This window comes from Leguminivora glycinivorella, chromosome Z, assembly GCF_023078275.1.
Source record: "Leguminivora glycinivorella isolate SPB_JAAS2020 chromosome Z, LegGlyc_1.1, whole genome shotgun sequence".
Classification (NCBI taxonomy): domain Eukaryota; kingdom Metazoa; phylum Arthropoda; class Insecta; order Lepidoptera; family Tortricidae; genus Leguminivora; species Leguminivora glycinivorella.
The window spans coordinates 37,020,530-37,040,561 of record NC_062998.1 but is presented as its reverse complement, the minus strand read 5'-3'; the positions used below and the strand labels follow the sequence as shown (position 1 = coordinate 37,040,561).

The 20,032-nt window shown below is 37.5% G+C and overlaps 1 protein-coding gene across 4 annotated transcripts in view; it reads left to right on the top strand.

Annotated features, from left to right (window-relative positions):
• LOC125240563 (nuclear hormone receptor FTZ-F1) overlaps positions 1 to 20,032 on the top strand; it is a 114,483-nt gene that overhangs the window by 57,359 nt on the left and 37,092 nt on the right. For 2 of the 4 annotated variants that reach the window (XM_048148501.1, XM_048148499.1), the window contains exon 1: positions 15,924 to 16,791. In XM_048148501.1, coding sequence (XP_048004458.1) covers positions 16,293 to 16,791 — 499 coding nt within the window. In that variant the 5' untranslated portion in view covers positions 15,924 to 16,292. Of the gene's footprint in view, positions 1 to 15,922; positions 16,792 to 20,032 lie in introns of those variants that run through there. The other 2 variants (XM_048148498.1, XM_048148497.1) reach the window with 2 other exon arrangements.

Sequence of the window (20,032 nt, the reverse complement as noted above, 5' to 3'; positions counted from 1 at the left end):
TTTACAAAATAAATGCAAAACACACTGAAATAATTGTAAAACATAAATAAAATGCATTTTTCATACCGAAAAAATTTTTTTATAGCTTAATAGTCAAATTTTAGTTGTGCAACAAAATCCTTGGCTGATTGAATCATCCTTTCCCTGGTGCGGATTGTATTAATTTTTAAAACTAAATCCAGTACTCCCTTGGGAACAAAATAGTACATTATTCTTCAGTACACGTAGACGCAATTGGATCGAGAGAGATGGAATCGAGACCTTTAAACAGCAAATGTGATGAAAAATTAAATGCTTATTGTCGGTCGTAGAGTTACGTGTAAAATCCACTGGTTGCCATGGTAACAATCACTTACGTACCTATAACTCAAGTTAGAGTGAATGTTCCATTTTCACTTTTACCGAAACCTATAAATCCGGCCAATAGACGCACTAAATCGCGATATCTATGTCAATGGTCTAATAAGATTTTACGCACGAGTTTACAAACTTAGAACTAGAATAAATGTAGATTTTAGGTGTATTGCTTATATCAATCTACGTATTACCTACTTATAGGGCTGCCATCTCGAATTTCGCTAAACCCGGACAAAATTTAAAAAAAAACCCGGGTGTGCGTGTGGATTGAGTGAGCACCTTCCGAAAATAAAATAAAAAATATGCTGATCATTTAGTAAAAGTTCTAAAACAATTGTATAACGAATCTCTGAATTTGTAAAAAGATAAATCAAAAGATACAGTCATTAACATGTGCTCACTCAGTTCTCACAAACTACCAACGAAAACAGTGAATGTATTCATTTAACATATAATATTTACATACTAACATTTAGTAAAAAATATGCCAACTTACCTCTATAAATTTTAGATCACCTAGTGACGTATTTAATTTTTTACAAATAGTTTCTTATGCTCACTCAATCCTCACACTTTTGAAAAGCCGAATTTTGATGAAAAACATAAGATTTAGACCGCTATTATATGTGTATAGTTTAGTAAAAGTGAAATGGGAATTTGTAAAATACAAAACGAACCACTAACGTGTCAGGTTTTTTATCATAAATTTTTGTAAGTGCTTACTCAGTCCACAACTCCACACGTTTTGAGAAAGTTAAAAATGTAAATATCTTAAGATTTGTAGCACCACAGACACTCGAAAGTACTTCAACATTTAGTAAAAATTTCGACTAAATATCCACCATCTAATATTTTATATTCGTTGTCTGGTTTTAAAGATATTCAGACATAACTTTTCTCATACAAATGTATCATTTAGGGTGACCACACTATGTCGGCTCCTAATTTCTGGTTTCTTACTAGTGAAGTATTAGTATTATTATATTCTTTGTTTCTTACCAATTATCATTCATGTCCTTTTTAATGCATGAATGTCGATATGGTTATTATCCTGACGTCGATAAAAATTACACAATACACATCATCACTAGGCCAAGAACATAACCTAAAAACGGTTTGCAGATGGAGAATTAATTTATGGTATTAGTTTAATATAAACTATTATCAAAATTGAACGAAATTCCCCAATCTCAATATGACAATGGAAAGGCGGGGAAAATCAGGAGCCGACATAGTGTGGTCACCCTACATGATACATTTGTATCAGAAAAGTTATGTCTGGATATCTTTAAAACCAGACAACGAATATAAAATATTAGATGGTGGATATTTAGTAAAATTTTTTAATAAATGTTGAAGTACTTTCGAGTGTCTGTGGTGCTACAAATCTTAAGATATTTACATTTTTAACTTTCTCAAAACGTGTGGACTGAGTGAGCACTTTATTATTATTAAAAAACCTGACACGTTAGTGGTTCGTTTTGTATTTTATACAAATTCTCATTTCACTTTTACTAAACTATACACAATATACACATATAATAGCGGTCTAAATCTTGTTTTTCATCAAAATTCTTCTTTTCAAAAGTGTGAGGATTGAGTGAGCTTAAGGCTGCTTTCAAAAAAAACGTCAAAAGAATGTAAAATTGATAGTTTTAGTCGGTGAAATACTACACTTTCCGTTATCCAATAGATTTATTTAATTCAAGTTCCAGTTAGAGCATCTTATTATCTTGATTTTTATAAGACTGGATTTTTGAAAACTAACTCACTAAATTAATTATGAATTTTTCTCTAATGCACATTTAGAAAAACGCACGTATAGAGCTGAATCAGTCGATCTTATTTGTAAAATTTGGACAATTTTGAATATTAAAACGGGTAAATTTATAATTCGTATATCCTGTACCACAATCATTTCAGGCTAGATTTTTATTTTAATTTTTTGAAAAAGAGTAAACTAGCCTAAGGCGAATTCAATTTTTTCAGAAATTACCTAAAATTAAGTGACAATTTCTTTGAAAATCTACATCACATCGAAGTAAGTTTTGTACTAAATTAATCTGCAACGTTTACTTAAATTGCTGTTATGCCTTAGTGATTATAAATTGCTATTATTGATTTTTGCCAATTTTTTGAAAACGAGCCTTCACCGGTACAATTATTACCACTTTTGGACATTTTCTCATATTTTGTTAGACCAAGTAGAAAAAGTCCTATAATGTGATATATATTTATAAACTACTCGCAAAGCCCTTTAATTTGATACCACACACGGTATGATCGAGCGCTCGGTTGCGATTTCACTATTTTTAACACGAAAGCCCTCTTAAGAAACTATTTGTAAAAAATTAAATACGTCACTAGGTGATCTAAAATTTATAGAGGTAAGTTGGTATATTTTTTACTAAATGTTAGTATATAAATATTATATGTTAAATGAATACATTCACTGTTTTCGTTGGTAGTTTGTGAAAAATGAGTGAGCACATCTGTATGTATCTTTTGATTTATCTTATTACAAATTCAGAGATTCGTTTTACAATTGTTTTAGAACTTTTACTAAATGATCAGCATATATTTTTATTTTCGGAAGGTGCTCACTCAATCCACACGCACACAAAACCCGGACATTTGGCGTGAATCGCATATTTTCCCCGGACGGGTCCGAAAATATTTTTTTTAAGCCATTAATTTTCACCCATTTTTTTTTTAATTTCACATAATGTGTAATTTCCAACAATCAATAAGAAAACCAAACAATTTTTCTAACAAAAACTAAAATTTGTCTCATTTTAGGGTTCCGTACCACAAAGGTACAAAAGGAATCCTTATGGTGCGACTCTGTCCGTCTGTCATATTACTAAATATCTCAAGAACCACTTATGCTATCGATTTGAAATTTGGAACAGTTGTTATGAACATTGTTAACCGCTATAAATTGGAAGTATTATTTTATTTATCAATATTAATTATAGAAAATGGCCAAACTAAAAGGGGGCCAAACTGTAAATTTCAAGTTAAGACGCTACAGGAGCGAAAATGCTAAAATGGAAAGGAGTCCCCCTTTCAATTTGGGAATTCTAGTTTAATATACTAGTGTTATTAACTAGATTTATCGAAAAAAAAATGTCCATTAAGAACAACTCAGTTAAAGATATTGCGAAAAAATCTTTAAAATCGAGGTTCCGTTCTCATTTTTTTTTTGCTCCTTCAAAACTTAATCAATCGGAACGAAATTTGAGAATCTGAATAACAATAAATAATCTGTTTAGTTTTTTTGGCTAATTATTACCAATCTTGAGTATCACATCTTTTTTGCGCCATAATGAAAAAGGCCGTTTTTGGAAATTTTTGATTGGCTCTTGCGTCTTTAAAAATAAAAATATCAAAAAATCAAAACGGTCCGATACAGATAAAAAATCATTGCTCTATCTTCAAAAACCAGGAAGAGTCGAGAGCGTTTGTATGGAGAATTGACCCCTCCTGTATCGTCTTAATAGGTCAAGTGGGGTATCGTTAGAAAGAGCTCAAATTGTGCATATCAAAACTATTCCTTATTTCCGTTCTCCTCCGCCCCCGGTATCTACGAAGTACACCAACGAAAAATTGTGAAACTTTTACGAAACATTGGTTTTATGCTAAATATTACAGGAAAAATAAAATCGAGTCTGTACCTTGGAAACTTTTTTTAAAGATTGTCCTGTTTATCATCAAAGTTATGAATTGCTTAAAATATACATAAAATACAAACGACCGGAACACTTATTTCGTTTTGCAAAACAAAATGTTACCGAGTTCGAGGTTTGAAAGTCAGTTTATTCCCAACTCGCCCCAAATTTAGGAATCTATCCACATCGTTCAATAATAATTTCGAGAGAGACAGCCCTGGCCTTTTTTCTCTTATCGGGGCTTGTCTTTTTGACAGTTTTTCCAACTAAGTATTTATTAGGTAATCGGAAGACAAAAAGACCTGCCGTCGATTTTTTTTTGCTGCTGACAGAATATGTAAGTTTGTAGATAAGTGTATTTAAATAAGCAGCTTACCAGCACTCTAGGCAATATATAAGTTGAATATCTACATTTATACCTATTTTTTCGTGATAAAATTGCAATAAATCAGTCAATCACAACGTCAAAACCTTTAATTTTGTCCTTAGTCTAAAATATGAGACACACAAGACTTGTAAGGTAGGTAAGTTAACCTACGTAAACGGATGGGTATTGCGTATTTCATCATATTCCAAGCCACGGCCAGTAAAATTCTGTGCGGTTTTCTGCACAAAAACATCAAGGGTCAAGAATAAATGAGGCAATCCAGTTGCAATTTATTGGCTTACGGTTGTAAATAAAATAAACAGGTATTTTTAGGAATTTATGTCACATCACAGCCATTTTAGTCAAAAAGTATAGGCTTTAGGCAGGAACAGGTAGGTATATTATTTTAACTAAGTTACGAACGAACCTACTTGATTTTTTTTGTAAGCGGCTACTTTAGTAATACATAGTAATATAGTTTAATAACAAAATTAAAATTTTGAAAAACTTCCGACATAGTGGACCGATTTTCATGAAACATGACTAAGAACACTCCCGACTAACTCAGCTTTCAAAGAAAAAAAAAGTTCTGAAGGAGGAAACAGTCGAGAGCGGAACCTCGATTTTAAAGATATTTTCGCAATATCTTTTAACTGAGTTGTTCTTAATGGACAATTTTTTTCGATAAATCTAGTTAATAACACTATTATATTTAACTGAAATTCAACTCGGTTAAAAGATATTGCGAAAAAATCTTTTTCTACTCCCGAACTGTTATTCGTCATTTACAGGGTCGTGCATAGATCTTTAAAACCCTACATAAAAGTCTATTCCCCAAAGCCAGCGTCCGTCGGCTTTCCGCGCATGCGCGCAGTATCGTAAAAACTGAAAACGCATTGTTTGGCTCTGTAACCATGGCAACGCATTGTTATAACGATACTGCGCGCGTGCGCGGGAAGGCTTTGGGCAGCTGAGCTGACAGTGCAAACCTTTGCGTCAAAATACAAGAGACAGTGTGAATTTCACGAAAGTTATTTAAGAAAACTATTAAAAACTAAGTGCATGGTCGTAGAAAAAGTATTGTATGCAACGGTGTTTAACTGAGTCAAAAAATACTCATGGCGTCTTAATAACAATTGTTATCCTCGCTACTCGTCTTTTTTGACATCCTGTTGCATCAAATACTACTCGTATAATCAATCGCGGTTCCGCTCTCGACTGTTTCCTCCTTCAAAACTTAATCAATCGTAACGAAATTTGACAATCTGAATAACAATTAAATAATCTGTGTCGTTTAGTTTTTTTCAATTTTAATACCACACCTTGTTGTGCGCCATCTAAATATATATTAAAATTTTGAAAAAACCCCCGACCGCGACCTAGTGGACCGATTTTCATGAAACATGGCTAAGAACACTCCCGACTAACTCAGCTTTCAGACAAAAAAGCTAAATCTAAATCGGTTCATCCGTTCGGGAGCTACGGTGCCACAGACAGACAGACAAACAGACAGACAGACACGTCAAACTTATAACACCCCTTCGTTTTTGCGTCGGGGGTTAAAAAGAAGCTGACTGACTGACTGACTGACTGACATATCAACGCACAGCCGAAACCGCTGGTCCTTGAGATTTCAAATTTGGCACGTAGGTTCTTTATGTAGTGTAGAGGAGCACTAAGAAAGGATTTTGCAAAATTCCCCTCCTAAGGGGGTCAAATGGGGGTTCAAAGTTTGTATGGGGAAACAAGATTAGTTTGACTATTTTATTCGAAACTTCACAGGAAAATTCCTTAAGACATATGACTGAATACGTGTTTCAGGTTTTTTGAAAATGTAACCCCTAAAAGGGTGAAAAGGGGGTGATAAAGTCAAAAAATCAATATGGGTATCGTTTTTATGGTTTATCGGGTCGCTGATCACGATAAATACAACGTTTTAAAAAAGTGGTGAAATACCTTCTCCCCTGTTGTGGTGCAATGGGGTTTAAATATCAAAAACATATATAAAAGAAGATATTGACTGACTGACTGACATATCAACGCACCGCCGAAACCGCTGATTCTAGAGATGTCAAATTTGGCACGTAGGTTCCTTATATAGTGTAGAGAAGCACTAAGAAAGGATTTTTCAAAATTCGCCTCCTAAGGGATTTAAATGGGGGTTCAAAGTTGGTATGGGGAAACAAGATTAGTTTGACTATTTTATTCGAAGCTTCACAGGAGGATTCCTAAAGACATATGACTAAATACATGTTTCAGGTTTTTTGAAAATTTGACCCCTAAAGGGGTGCAAAGGGGGTAAAGTCAAAAACACAATATGGGTATCGCTTTTATGGTTTATCGGGTCGCTGATTACGATAAATACAACGATTTTAAAATCTAATTAGGTGGAAAAGAAATTTTCTCCCCTGTTAGCCTAGCACATGATGGCCGCGGGAGTATATCGCCGCGAGATAGACTACCCGTCCTTATGTCATTAATACAGTTAGAAGAAGACGTGGCATCTATCTCGCGGCGACATACTCCCGCGGCCATCATGTGCTAGGCCTACTGTTGTAGTGCAATAGGGTTAAAATATCCAAAATAGCCATAAGAGGAGCACTAAGAAAGAATTTTTCAAAGTTCACCTCCTAGCATGATAATTTGACAGGGGCAAGGACAGGGACAGGGACAGGGACATCGACAGGGACACGGACAGGGACAGGGACAGGGACAGCGACAGGGACAGCGACAGGGACAGGGACAGGGACAGCGACAGCGACAGGGACAGCGACAGGAACAGGGACAGGGATAGGGATAAGGATAGGTATAGATAGGGATAGGGATAGGGGTAGGGATAGGGATAGTTATAGATAGGGATAGGGATAGAAATAGGGGTAGGAATAGGGGGCGGGGACGGGGATAGGGATAGGGAAGGGACGGACGGGACGGGGACGGGGACGAGGACAAGGATAGAGATAGGGACGGGAATAAGAATAGGGATTGGGGTCGGAATAATCGGTCGGCAATCGATATCTAGGCAGTGTAAAATGCAGGTGGCTCAGCGGGAAGGGATTATTAAGTAGGCATCGGCGAGTATCCTGCATCCGTGATAACTATTATATTCAATGTGCTGTAAGAAGATCGTTGTTTGCTTACCTTTTATATGTTTACGTTTGCAATAAGTATGAGCAAAATGGAAAAAATTGTAAGCGATAATGCAAGAAAGTACTTTTTACCCTACCGACCATAGCGTCGAGATACTGGCTATGTGGGTTGTATGAAGTTTCCCCAGTATAAATATTTATATAGGTAAAATACATACATATTCGTACCTACTATCTACGCTGTGGTCGCTGTGTAACAATTCTATAATCATTGCAAGAATTTCATTTAAGGGTGATTCTCTGTAAGGATGTTCAACAAACAGTCCCCTGGCAATGATTTTTTAAAATATTTATTTATAAAATCAGAAATAGTTTGTATAATTTAATTAAGGCAAATGGGTTTTATTAAATTATACTTTTTAATTAATAAATATTTCAAAAAATCATTGCCATTTTTGTTGAACATCCTTACAGAGAATCACCCTTAAAACAATAATAGTAATATGTGTAAGGTACAGTCAACCAAAAAGCAGTGTAAGGTTCTTGGCTGACCGTACAGCAAATAGATCAGTTACAATGGCCCCCAATCGAGAATTGCCCCGCTTTACCTTAATCGAAATAATCGCGGACAGAAGTACCTACAAAGAAACCTACGGATCCAAATGAAAATCTTATTTTTTGTAAACGATTCAATAAGAATATTTTTATTACGCGGGCGAAGCCGCGGGTAAAAGCTAGTAATCAATAAGGCCGCATTTGGATATTTTTGATGGGCTCTAGCGTCTTTAAAAATAAGAATATTAAAAAAATCAAACCGGTCCGACACAGATAAAAATAATAATCATCTGTGTTGAAAAAATCAATGCAAAACCTGGGAGGAAATAGTCGAATGCGTTTGTAAGGAGAATTGACCCCTCCTACTGAAATTTGTATTAGGCATCATCAGTGATGATGCTTACATAATATTCATTAGTATTCACTACAACATTATCGATAACCACCATTTTGATCTCTACGGGATCAAGTTGATCTGCAGAGGGCGGAATTGCTCATGGCAAAAATCAAACGTCAATAGAGTTGGAACGTTAAATTTTATCGACATTTTCAGCTATCGATAAAAACAGTCACCTTTTAAATTTCTGCCTTTATTTGACCTCTGATTAGCTATTCGGCCATTTGATTTTGAACTCTTTGACTAGATTAAAAGTAAATTGTATAACATTTGAATACCATTTTTGTCACTAGATCTGTATAAGAGACGAATGTTATCCCCTCAATCCCCTCATACCGTACATAGAAAACCTTGACCTGTATATCTATCACGGAAACGAGGGATTTCCCACTGACCCAATTGCCTACTGCACTTGACCCGAAATCCAAAAACACCCCTCGGACACAGCTCAACGAGAGGGTTGGGCCCGCCGACGCCGCGCCGCCCCGCTCAATGTGGATACACAGGTGCAACTGCACTGAATGAACAATAAATATACTGTTTCGATAGCGATTATGCTTCCTCAGTTTCAGGAGTCCTACTTTACCAGTCCATACGTATTCAGTATAGGAATTTAGATAAAAGTATAATTATCAGATTTTTTACATACCTACTTACTAACACATCGCTGACTGAAGTATGAACCCGAAGAAAATTTCAGCAAAATAAACTAGGCGAGTCAGCGTTATAATAGAGAATAAACACGTAATAATGTAAAATATTTCAAAACATACTTATGTTTATTTATGCCGAAATATTTCTTTATTACGCATTAACCTTAATATGCCTAATTAACTTCAATAGAAAATCATATTTCAATTATAATGATACTTTACTAGTACTGTAAGGACTAAATAATATTTTCTCAATCATGAAATGAAACGTGGTCATCCAGCACACTTCAGGTGCGGAGCAATTCGAGATAACTGTAAAGAAATTTCATACATAACCGAACCACAAACTAAAATTTTGTAAAAAACCCCCCACCGCGACATAGTGAACCGAATTCTAAATCGAAATCTAAATCGCTTCATCCGTTCGGGAGCTACGATGCCACAGACAGACACGTAAAATTTATAACACCCCGTCGTTTTTGCGTCGGGGGTTATACTTTTTATATTTATCGCAGACGATAATATTCTCCGTAAAGCTGACGACCGGTCTGGCTCAGTCGGTAGTGACCCTGCCTGCTAAGCCGCGGTCCTGGGTTCGAATCCCGGTAAGGGCATTTATTTGTGTGTTGTATGTATATAGTATGTATTTATCTATTTAAGTATGTATATCGTCGCTTAGCACCCATAGTACAAACTTTGCTTAGTTTGGGGCTAAGTTGATCTGTGTAAGATATCCCCAATATTTATTTATTATTATTTATTCTCCGTAAAGTCACTGATCATCGGCGAAAAACAATAACAAGAAAATTCAAAAATCATGTTAACAAGCCGCATTAACCCATCTTGATTTATCCCGATACCTGGCAAGTTTCTGCGCTGGAGTGTAATCTGTTCGCATGAGTGGGCAGGGCACACCTATTACTGCTCTATTACGAGTATTACGAGCCATTACATCAACGCGCGTCACCGGGCGTGGCGAAAGTGTGACGTCGCAGCCGTGCAAAGAAAGCTGCGCGTGCGGCTCCGAGTACTCTTACTTTCGATGGAGGCCGTGGCGTCTGGGTGATAGCGAAAATGACATACTTTGCGCATGTCGCTTCCACTGTCGCTTTTTCATTCCATATTCAAGTCACGGTTATGAAATCGAAACTTATTGAGTCATTAACCATAACTGCCACAGGTAACAATGTGGTTTCTTCAGTCTTTTCATGGGCGCCCTCAATTTTAATAAACTATCACATAATCTGATATCTCAAGTTTAACTATTAAAGGCTTATCTGCATTACAAACATGTCTGTATGTCTGTGTTTTACAAGGTTATTGTAGACAGTCACTTCGTTCGTTCATGACCCGTTGGCTAAATTTTGGTCCGAACCGGGTCAAGATCGTCGATAGTTATATTTAATTTCGTTTATAAATTGAATGACGACATGGTGACTTTTTATATTAACGCGATCCTTGAAGAGGGGTCTAAAGCTAAATTGTACCGTTACATGCTTTAATCAAAGGCAAAAATAGTAATGGAAAAGAATGTGACGGAAACTAGACTTAGATTATATTATGACATGGCGTCTAAAAACATGGCTTCTCGAGCATACATTTTATAGTTTTAATGAATTTTTAAATGTACAGATATTGTAGTACACTACCTATACATAGTATACTAATTATGTAATAACTATAAGCATAATTATAATAATGAATGACATGTAATATGAATGATGTTATTAATAAATTAATATGAAATATGAATACGAATATATAAGTAATATGAAGAATAATAAGACCGGGCCTTAAGTTAATCAGTTCTCCAAATCTAGTAATAAAAACTAGTTTAGGAACATGGGTTTTACTGAGACAATCATCTGATAACGCAACAAATTCGAATACTCAGCCCTTAGCTTTAGTTTAGCTAGTCTAGCTAGGGTTGGCCGCACCTACCCCTGTCACCATTTTTGCCATATTTATTCAATTTCAATATCGTTAGTTTCACACATAAGCTGTAAATACAGCTGTTCTATCTACAACTGTTCGATAAATATGTAAAAATAAAAGCTACGACTAAGGTTTATGGGTGCGTCAATTGTGACGGGCCGGTGAAACTGTGGTATGAGTATGAGTATTGGATAGATATACGCAACTACGCATTCCCGGAGGTTACCAGTGCATTGCATCTTGTCGCGGGCGATCACGATCTGTTGTTCCCTATGACGATATATTTTTTTATTTTATAGCCTATATTGTTTCCACTGCTGGGCAAAGGCCTCCCCTGTTTTCCGCCACTCGTCACGGCTCTTTGCATGCTCCCGCCAATTGACACAAAATGAGTCCAGGTCTTTCCGCCGTCTCATTTTTGGCCTACCTCGGCCTCGGGTAATTTGTGGTGCCCATTCGGTCGCTATTTTGGCCCATCTGTCTTGAGGCATCCGACAGATGTGTCCTGCCCAATCCCACTTGAGCTTGGCTGCCTTTACACCCACATCTGCGATACCTGTTTTGGAGCGCAACTCCGTGTTCCTTATCCGATCGATTCTGCGGACTCCGAGTATGCTGCGCTCCATTGCTCGCTGGCAAATCTTGAGTTGGGACTTTTGGGCTTCTATTAATGACGATAAAATTTATTTCCTGCAAATAAATTCCTTCCTTTAAAACTTCCTTAGGTTCGATCATTTAAAAATATGTAACTGTGACTGACGACCGAGTTCAGACCGAAACAGAATAATATAAATTCCAATTTTATACCTCAATGGAATTAAAGGTTTAAATTCAACACTGCGAAGTCTGCGAAAATTAGTCTGGGTGGGAGAATATTTCATTGGTAAATACTGGGGAAAAAGCCCTTTTACTCGTACCAGTGACTGACGGTGAAAAGGTGGTACCTACTTAGTGGGAACAACCCAGACTCGGATGGACCACAATTTATATTCCAGAAGGTCGACCACGAACACTGAATTTCGCAAACGCGCATTTTTGTCTGTCATTCTACCTATTTGGTTACGTTGTCACTCTTCAACTCTTTAGAAATAGATCAGACGTTCCGACTATTTAATACAACTGTAATTAAAAATGCTGATTATGATGACCAACTTCCTCAACTTGCTCATTACATTATTTTGTACCTACTCCGTAAAATTAGTAATTATAAGAACCTGTAGTTTTCTACTTCGCATCCGCATCTTAATATCCTGGGATGCCCGAATGTACGTAGGCAGAAGTAAACAGGTAGTCATGATTATCACAATACGTGAATTTAGTCCATAGCATTTTCATCCGATGGAAACCTTTTCCCTACTTCCACTTCCTTTATTTATTTCTTTTTTCTACTCCCGTACTGCTATTCGTTATTTACAGGGTCGTGCATAAATCTTAAAACCTTACATAAAAGTCTATTCCCCAAAGCCAGCCCCCGCCCCGCCGGCTCCCCGGCACCCACGCAGTCAACTTTTATAGACTTTAACGTAGTTTGGCTCCATAACCATGGCAACGCGTTGTTATAACGTTACTGCGTGGGTGCCGGCTAGCCGGCGGGGGCTGGCTTTGGGGAGCTGGCACGGGCGCTGGTAGTGCAAACCTTTGCGTCAAAATAATTACAGGAATAGTTCATTACGTCAGACAGACGCCGGGAAAAAAGGGCTTACAGGCTGAGTAGGTATATCCTAGGATAGTGATACGAACCCTGTAAGCCCTTTTCACAGCGAGGAATGTATAGTGTTTTTCTTAAACTTGCAATGAAATAGGCAAAAAAAATTACCTTGAAAATTTATTTTGGATTTTGGGGGCAGTAAGTTACTCATGTCTACTTCTGCCTCCGATCGCAATTCCGGAGGTGTCTACACTTTAAATCTACATCCGCATCACTTTTGTCCGAACTCATTTTGAAACAGGTACCGGTCCCGTATAACCTTCGAGGGTTTTTGAAAGGGTATTTCGTTCGACTTTGCTAACCAAAGCCGTTCCAGACAAAAAGCCATTGAACGGCTTAGCCATTCATTAAATAGCCCAAATCACTTGCCTATCACTTAAATAGCTTTCCCATTAATTTGACTTAGCTGTAGGAAGAGGTTTATAGATCTCAAGGTTAGGAAAGCAAAGTTAAACCCGTTCCTAAAGCTAAGCAAGGCTTGTCGGCTATCCAATAAACAATTGAGCCGTTCCAAAAGCTTATTGAAAGAAAGGGAAGCCCCTTCCTACATTCAAGTGACCGCGAAAGGGAAACCCCTTCCTACACTCATATAATCGCGTAAGGGAAACCACTTCCTACAGCTAAGTCAAATGAATGGGAAAGCAAGTCAAGTGGTAGGCATGTGATTTGGGCTATTTAATGAACGGCTAAACCGTTCAATGGCTTTTGCCTAGGAGCGCCCTGTTTTGAAATTTGAAAAAGCTCTTGATAAAATATTTGATAAATCCGAGCAAACATATATTTTTATTTATTTTCCGCGCTTAAACTTTTTTTTAATTCTGTTTGAGGTAACGTTTTAACCGGTAATATTTACCGCATTATAGTCTGAAAAAAAAGAGTAGAAATTAATAGGGGGCTTCACCAGACGGTGTAAACTGTTTTGCATGTTTTTAGGGTTTCGTACCAAAAAGGTACAAAAGGAACCCTTATGGTGCGACTCTGTCCGTCTGTCACATTTCTAAATATCTCGAGATCTACTTATGCTATCGACTTGAAATAGTTATGAACATGAATATTGTTAACCTCTACAAAATTTAACAAAATTAACTATACAAATAGTAAATGTCAAGTAAGTAGGTCAAGTGGGGTATCGTTAGAAAGAGCTCAAATTGTACATATCAAAACTATTTTTTATAATTTTTTTGTTGTAGAAAAAAAAAGAATTATGAACAAAAAGGTAAAAATATACCATTCCCCCTCCCTTAACTCCGAAGTTTACCAACATAAATTTATGAAATTTTCACCAAACATGGCTATTATAATGAATATTACAGGAAAAATAAAATCGTAAACGTATCTTGAAATTTTTTTTTGTAATTTATAAAAAACCTTTCAGATTTACATGTTCAATTTCAACACCCTTGCGGGTGTTTATTGTACCTGTATTTTTTAACAAAATAATAATAAAATTACCTGCTTTCAAATAGAGGCAAAATGGTTAAAATCGGTTTACGCAATAATCAATTATTCCATAAAAATCATTTTCCATACTAGCTCACGCACATTAATTTACTCAACTTGCCGATAGATGTCGCTGTAAGTTGAACGCTCATTTCCTACATCGCGTTTTTCCTGATATAATGAGGTCGGTTCAAGTTCAGGAGCGTCCTTACGACATGTCGTAAGTCGTTTTAAACTATTGAAGTCGAATAGTCTTGATTTTATTTGGACGTTGTCTAACAATAAAATTGTATATTAAAATATTACTTATGTGGGAAATTGAGTCTTGAGGGATTTAGTCAAATCTGTAGTTCTATGAATAACATTTTGATGATTCAACTATTGAAAGTTTGTACGGAATCCTCGGTGAGCGAGTCCGACTCACACTTGACCGGTTTTTTTTGTTCTGCTGACGGCGTTGTTGTAAGTATTATTTTATTCTGTGGCGTTGTGTCAGAATTTGACGTTTAGAAACATATGACTCGAGCATTGCAGGTGGGGAAATTACTATGATACGTAGTACTTCCCTACCTAATTTGAAGTACGTAATTACAACATTTCATTGCAAGTTTGATAAAACAGTATTAATTTCACTAAAGTTATTATAGAAAACTATTAAAAACGAAGTGCATGGTCGTAGAAAAAGTATTGTATGCAACGGTGTTTACACGGAGTCAAAAAAATTAATACTTGTAGCGTCTTTACTCTTTATCTTTACTAACAATACTAACAATTTTCGGTTTCGCCTCAAATTGTTACCCACGCCACTCCTTTTTTGACCTCTTTTAAATGCCAGTTGCGTAGAATACTATATAAATGTCTTTTATGATAAATCAATAAAGTTTGGTTGTATTGTACCAAACCGCCTAATACCTCTTAGTTGTAGGTATGTAGGTAGATGATCGCTTATGTGTACATTTAGTATCTTCCTACTTAATATTATAGGTACTTATAAGTGCCCACATAATTATAAAAAAATAGCATTAATAACTTCTGTGCAATATCTTTAGTTGCCTATCTATTACGTTTCTGTTTCTACAGATCGTAATGATTTTAATAAATGTCAGAGTCATCACGCAGACGGACTGTCGCTACTTACATATGGTCGTTGAAAAGCAAACTAGACATTTTATATACCTGAAGTCGTCACCAAGCTAAATTGACAGCGATTTTCGACACCGCCCGCCGGTGTAGTGTACTAAAATCGCTGTCAGCTCTGCATGGTATGACTGTAGTCTACGTACTCGTACTCGTCATGAACTACGTCTTGTGTCGATGTTTTTTGAATATTAGATATTAACTAAATAAATAGGAAGGTACATAAAACCAAGTTTTTTGTTCATAGTTATGTAGGTGTCCCATTAATCGTGATCGGGTCCTTCCAGCATGTGAAGCTGGGAAGGGCAGTTTGCGTCGGCGCCGATGCTTTTCAGTAAGACATGCTGCAAGCGAGAGCGATTACGATGCGAACATAAACACAAGCTCGCTCGCAGCAACCCTGCCCTGCTGCGGCACCGCGCGCAACTGGGTCAGTGGGCCGCTCCCCGCGCCCCTCCCCGCCCGCCTGGTGGCGCAACCGCGCGAACGCGCACTAACATAGACCTGGATCGCGGGAAAGTGGGTCACCGACTCACTTTCACTTATTACATGGGCTCCTAATCGTTTTCCATTGTGCGAGCGGGCGGGGGCTCGCGGGTGGCGGCGGGGCGCGCATGCGGGAGGCGCCGGCACGCGCGACGTTGTCGCCGGCTGCCAGTCGATCGCGAGACGTCCACAAAGTGGTACGCGTGTCGCCGTCTGTACTTACACTTGCGACGATCGTAATTGAGCGCGCGCGCCTTTAAACTTACGAACGGTTACAACGCATACCGGCGCCCGGCGCCAATAGGACTTTCGACCATACTCGCGTAGGACAACATGTGCTGGATTAACGTGCCTCTTCCTATAGTGTTCGAACAGGTGCAGCCCGCAAACGGCAGATAGTGTTGCGGCTAGACCGCTAGTGAACTCGGTGACTGTGTAAACGTTGTTGCGGTTGAACGCCTGTAGGATTTGCAATAAACAGCCGCCACGCGCGGCCGAGTATGACGATGGACCAGCAGACAGGCCTCATGTCCCTCAACATGTCCCCGTTCGATCTGAGCCCGGGACCCGAAGGCTCGGGTTCGGGCGGTGGGCCTTCGGGAACTTCCCAACAGTATGTGCCACAAGGCGCCGCGTACCAGTGTGGGCCGGAGCAGCAGTCTTTCGGCTACGCCAATCTGGATCCCTCTTATCTGTTTCCCACAGGCGCCGGAGGCGAGGCCGGAGCCTACCTGCCGGCTACCGGCGCGGTTTGCGACCAGACCGACACCAAGGATGTCATCGAGGAACTGTGTCCCGTATGCGGGGACAAAGTCAGTGGATACCACTACGGCCTGCTTACATGCGAATCATGTAAAGGATTTTTCAAGCGGACCGTACAAAATAAGAAGGTGTACACATGCGTCGCAGAACGAGCATGTCACATAGACAAGACACAGAGGAAACGCTGTCCCTTTTGCCGATTTCAGAAATGTCTGGATGTCGGCATGAAGCTTGAAGGTGAGTGATATATTATTATCTACTTCTCACACTACATATATGTACAACTTATACTTTCCCAAGGAGATTTGGTCAAACCATGCCTACGCTACACCATTTTTAAATAAATAAATATTGGGGGATGTATACAGTTCAACTTAGTCCCAAAGTAAGACAGCCTACAGTCAGATAGTCCCTGGGTAATGGGTAAACGAAACTATAATGTAGTAGAAGTCATAATTAAATGTATTATATCCACATCCATCCATAGTACGTAGGTACCTACATGCCGGCAGCGTATTCAGCCACAATACTTGCATTTCCGCCGCAGGCGAGGGTATCTATATCTTTTTATAGTTTTTATTTATGAAGCTATTACACCGGCACTAGCCCTTTCATTCCCCAGAATGTAGAAAGTATCCCAATACTTACCTATTCAAGGCCAAAACCAATCTTAACCTCGACTATGATGTACCAGTATGCTCATCATACACGAGGGACATCGTATCATCATAGTTTTACTTTTTTGAACGTTATAGCCGAGCTACGGAATTCAAATCCGAACAAATTCAAACTTATTTTAATAATAATAAAAACTGGTCTGTAGAAGGTATTAGTATACGAATACATACATACAAAACTTCTTTCACAAGTCATGCCTAATGCGGCAAATGGTTGTTGTCCGTATGACAGTTATTTTTTTTTGGGCTGTACAAAATTCAAATATTTATGTCTAAAAAAGCGAGCTAGAATAACTGGGATCATCATTCAGTAGATACTAACCTATAGGTAAGGCATATGCCTATTACCCGTAGAAATATTTTTTTATTAGTTACCATTTTTTTATTAGGACCTGTTCTTTCTCTAATTTCTGTTTAAATTAGTTATGATTTTTTAACTACAATGTCTGTAGTCGTATTATGTAAGTTATTAGACATCGTAGACCGCGCCGTGGCAGTGTCAGACGCCGATGCCGACGCCGCGCTATAGCTAACACGACACGTAGAGCGTAACATCGGCATCCTGTACGACCTTCACCCATTTACGCTTAACTGGCTGGTAATTTACATCGCAACTGGTTATCCTGGCATTCACTTTGGTATGAATTAGGAAATGGTATTCATTGCATCGAATTGCATTCTTTTAACAACTATTCAATATTTTAATTATTATACATAGCATGAAAAGTTGTTGAAGTACGTACTTGCCTATTTTTTACCCAATAATCTGTTCGCACAGAATTGACAATTGGGACTCCGCAGATCGGGTAACTAGTACATTTGCCACCACAGTGAATTCACCTTATTGAAGTTCTCCTTGGTGTAGGTAGTTAGTTATTTATTTTCATAAGGTACCTAAATGGATCAGGAAAAGGGTGTAGCAAATACAATACCTATTTTATAATAGAAGTAATTTACAGTTAAAATTTATTTATGACAACATAAAATATCATTTCTACTTATAACTTACAGTTAAATCTATGTTACTCGTACTTAACATGACGATGAGGACACAAAGAAAACAATCCCTAAAAAGCGATACATCTACATACGCCTAGCTATAAAGGGACTGTAGGGTAAATATATACACCTATGTACTGGATGTCCCTTATACCAACGCCAAAACGAAAAGGGGTGATACTGATAGGGCATCTCATTAGCTATCTCATGAAGCGAATTTGCGAAAATGCTTTTTAAGATATTGGCCGTTTTATTTTTATAAAACGTATTAAACAAAAAAGTCGACCTAAACAAAAATATCAAAGTTGACAATATTCATGTGTTGAATAGTTTGCTCTAGTATTTACTGTACTATTGCTTATAAACTACGGAAGTAACTACCAAATATTTTTGTAGGAAATATTTACAGCCCTGTTGTCTCTACGAAAGCAGTTTGTATTTGTAAGTAAATACATTTTAATACTAAAATTACAGCAAATCAAGCGAAGTATCTCTTATAATTTTCTCATCTATGTTTATGGTAGTTTTCGACCTTGACTATGATTAAATCAGTCGAACTAATTGAAACGCATTGATTTATTTTTTAATATATTTACGCTACAAGTGCATTTCCGTCTTTTTCTTGGCGGGACGTATCGTTTAAGTAGTTATCTATTCATGGTCAAAGCTATTTGTTATGAAGCTTATAGTGGTTTTTGGATAAATAACTAAGTTTCCCCATAACTATGACCAAAAGTAGTACGTATTAGTTAATGGAAATAAGTAATGTGATGTAATTAGATAATGTATATACTTGAAAACTGAAAGAAAAGAGCTGTTTGAAACCAAGTAATTCATTTTGGTCTTACTTTTGAAATTCGACAGTTCCACTTTGACATCCTATTTCCTGTAGTCCAAAAAAGGGTTCAAACACGAAGCTTGATTGTATTTCAACCGATGAACGCGACTGAAATCTGCTACCGATACTTACGTATCTTCAATTCAACGTCATAACTCATCAATATACTCTGAACGCGCGGTCAATTAGGCTAGGGTTGGCAACATAACAATGCTGGTATGAAAACATCTAGGCTTCACCATTTTAAAATTGATTTTGTTACTAAGGCATAGATAGTAGACACTAACCACTTGTTTACAATTATAGAAGTAATACCCGGGGTTTAACCGCAATGTTCGAGCACCAGAGAATGATACTACTTGTACTGCATATTCACCATAAGTATATTAAAGTAAAGACAGTGCTAAACAGGGTGTCCAACTTCCATTATGAGTATTATGACTTGTGATGCGTCGAAACAGTTTGTTTAAAGAGAGTGTACCGCGAAACGCGAAAGTCCTTATCTGTGTGCGTAGCCCACAGAGCAGTAGGGATGGGAATGGGACATGTCTATTATAGACAATGGTACCGGTACCAGTACTGTGGTGAATTTGTTTTGCAACAAATTATAACATTATAATTAAATTATAATAAGGCCTAGTTACCCTTCGGGTTGGAAGGTCAGATGGCAGTCGCTTTCATAAAACTAGTGCCTGCGCCAAATCTTGGGATTAGTTTCCAAAGCGGACCCCAGGCTCCCATGAGCCGTGGCGAATGCCGATGCCGGGATAACGCAAGGAGGATGATGATTGTGGTAGCACCTCAATAAAAATCATTCTAGTAACTAATAACTAAACTGTGCATTTTTACTTACGTTTACTAAGTTAAATTACCAACTAAATATTCAAAACTAATCAATCAACTAAATAACACTACAGAGTACAGACTCTACAGATTCTAGATAATTATTCACAATTACAAATTT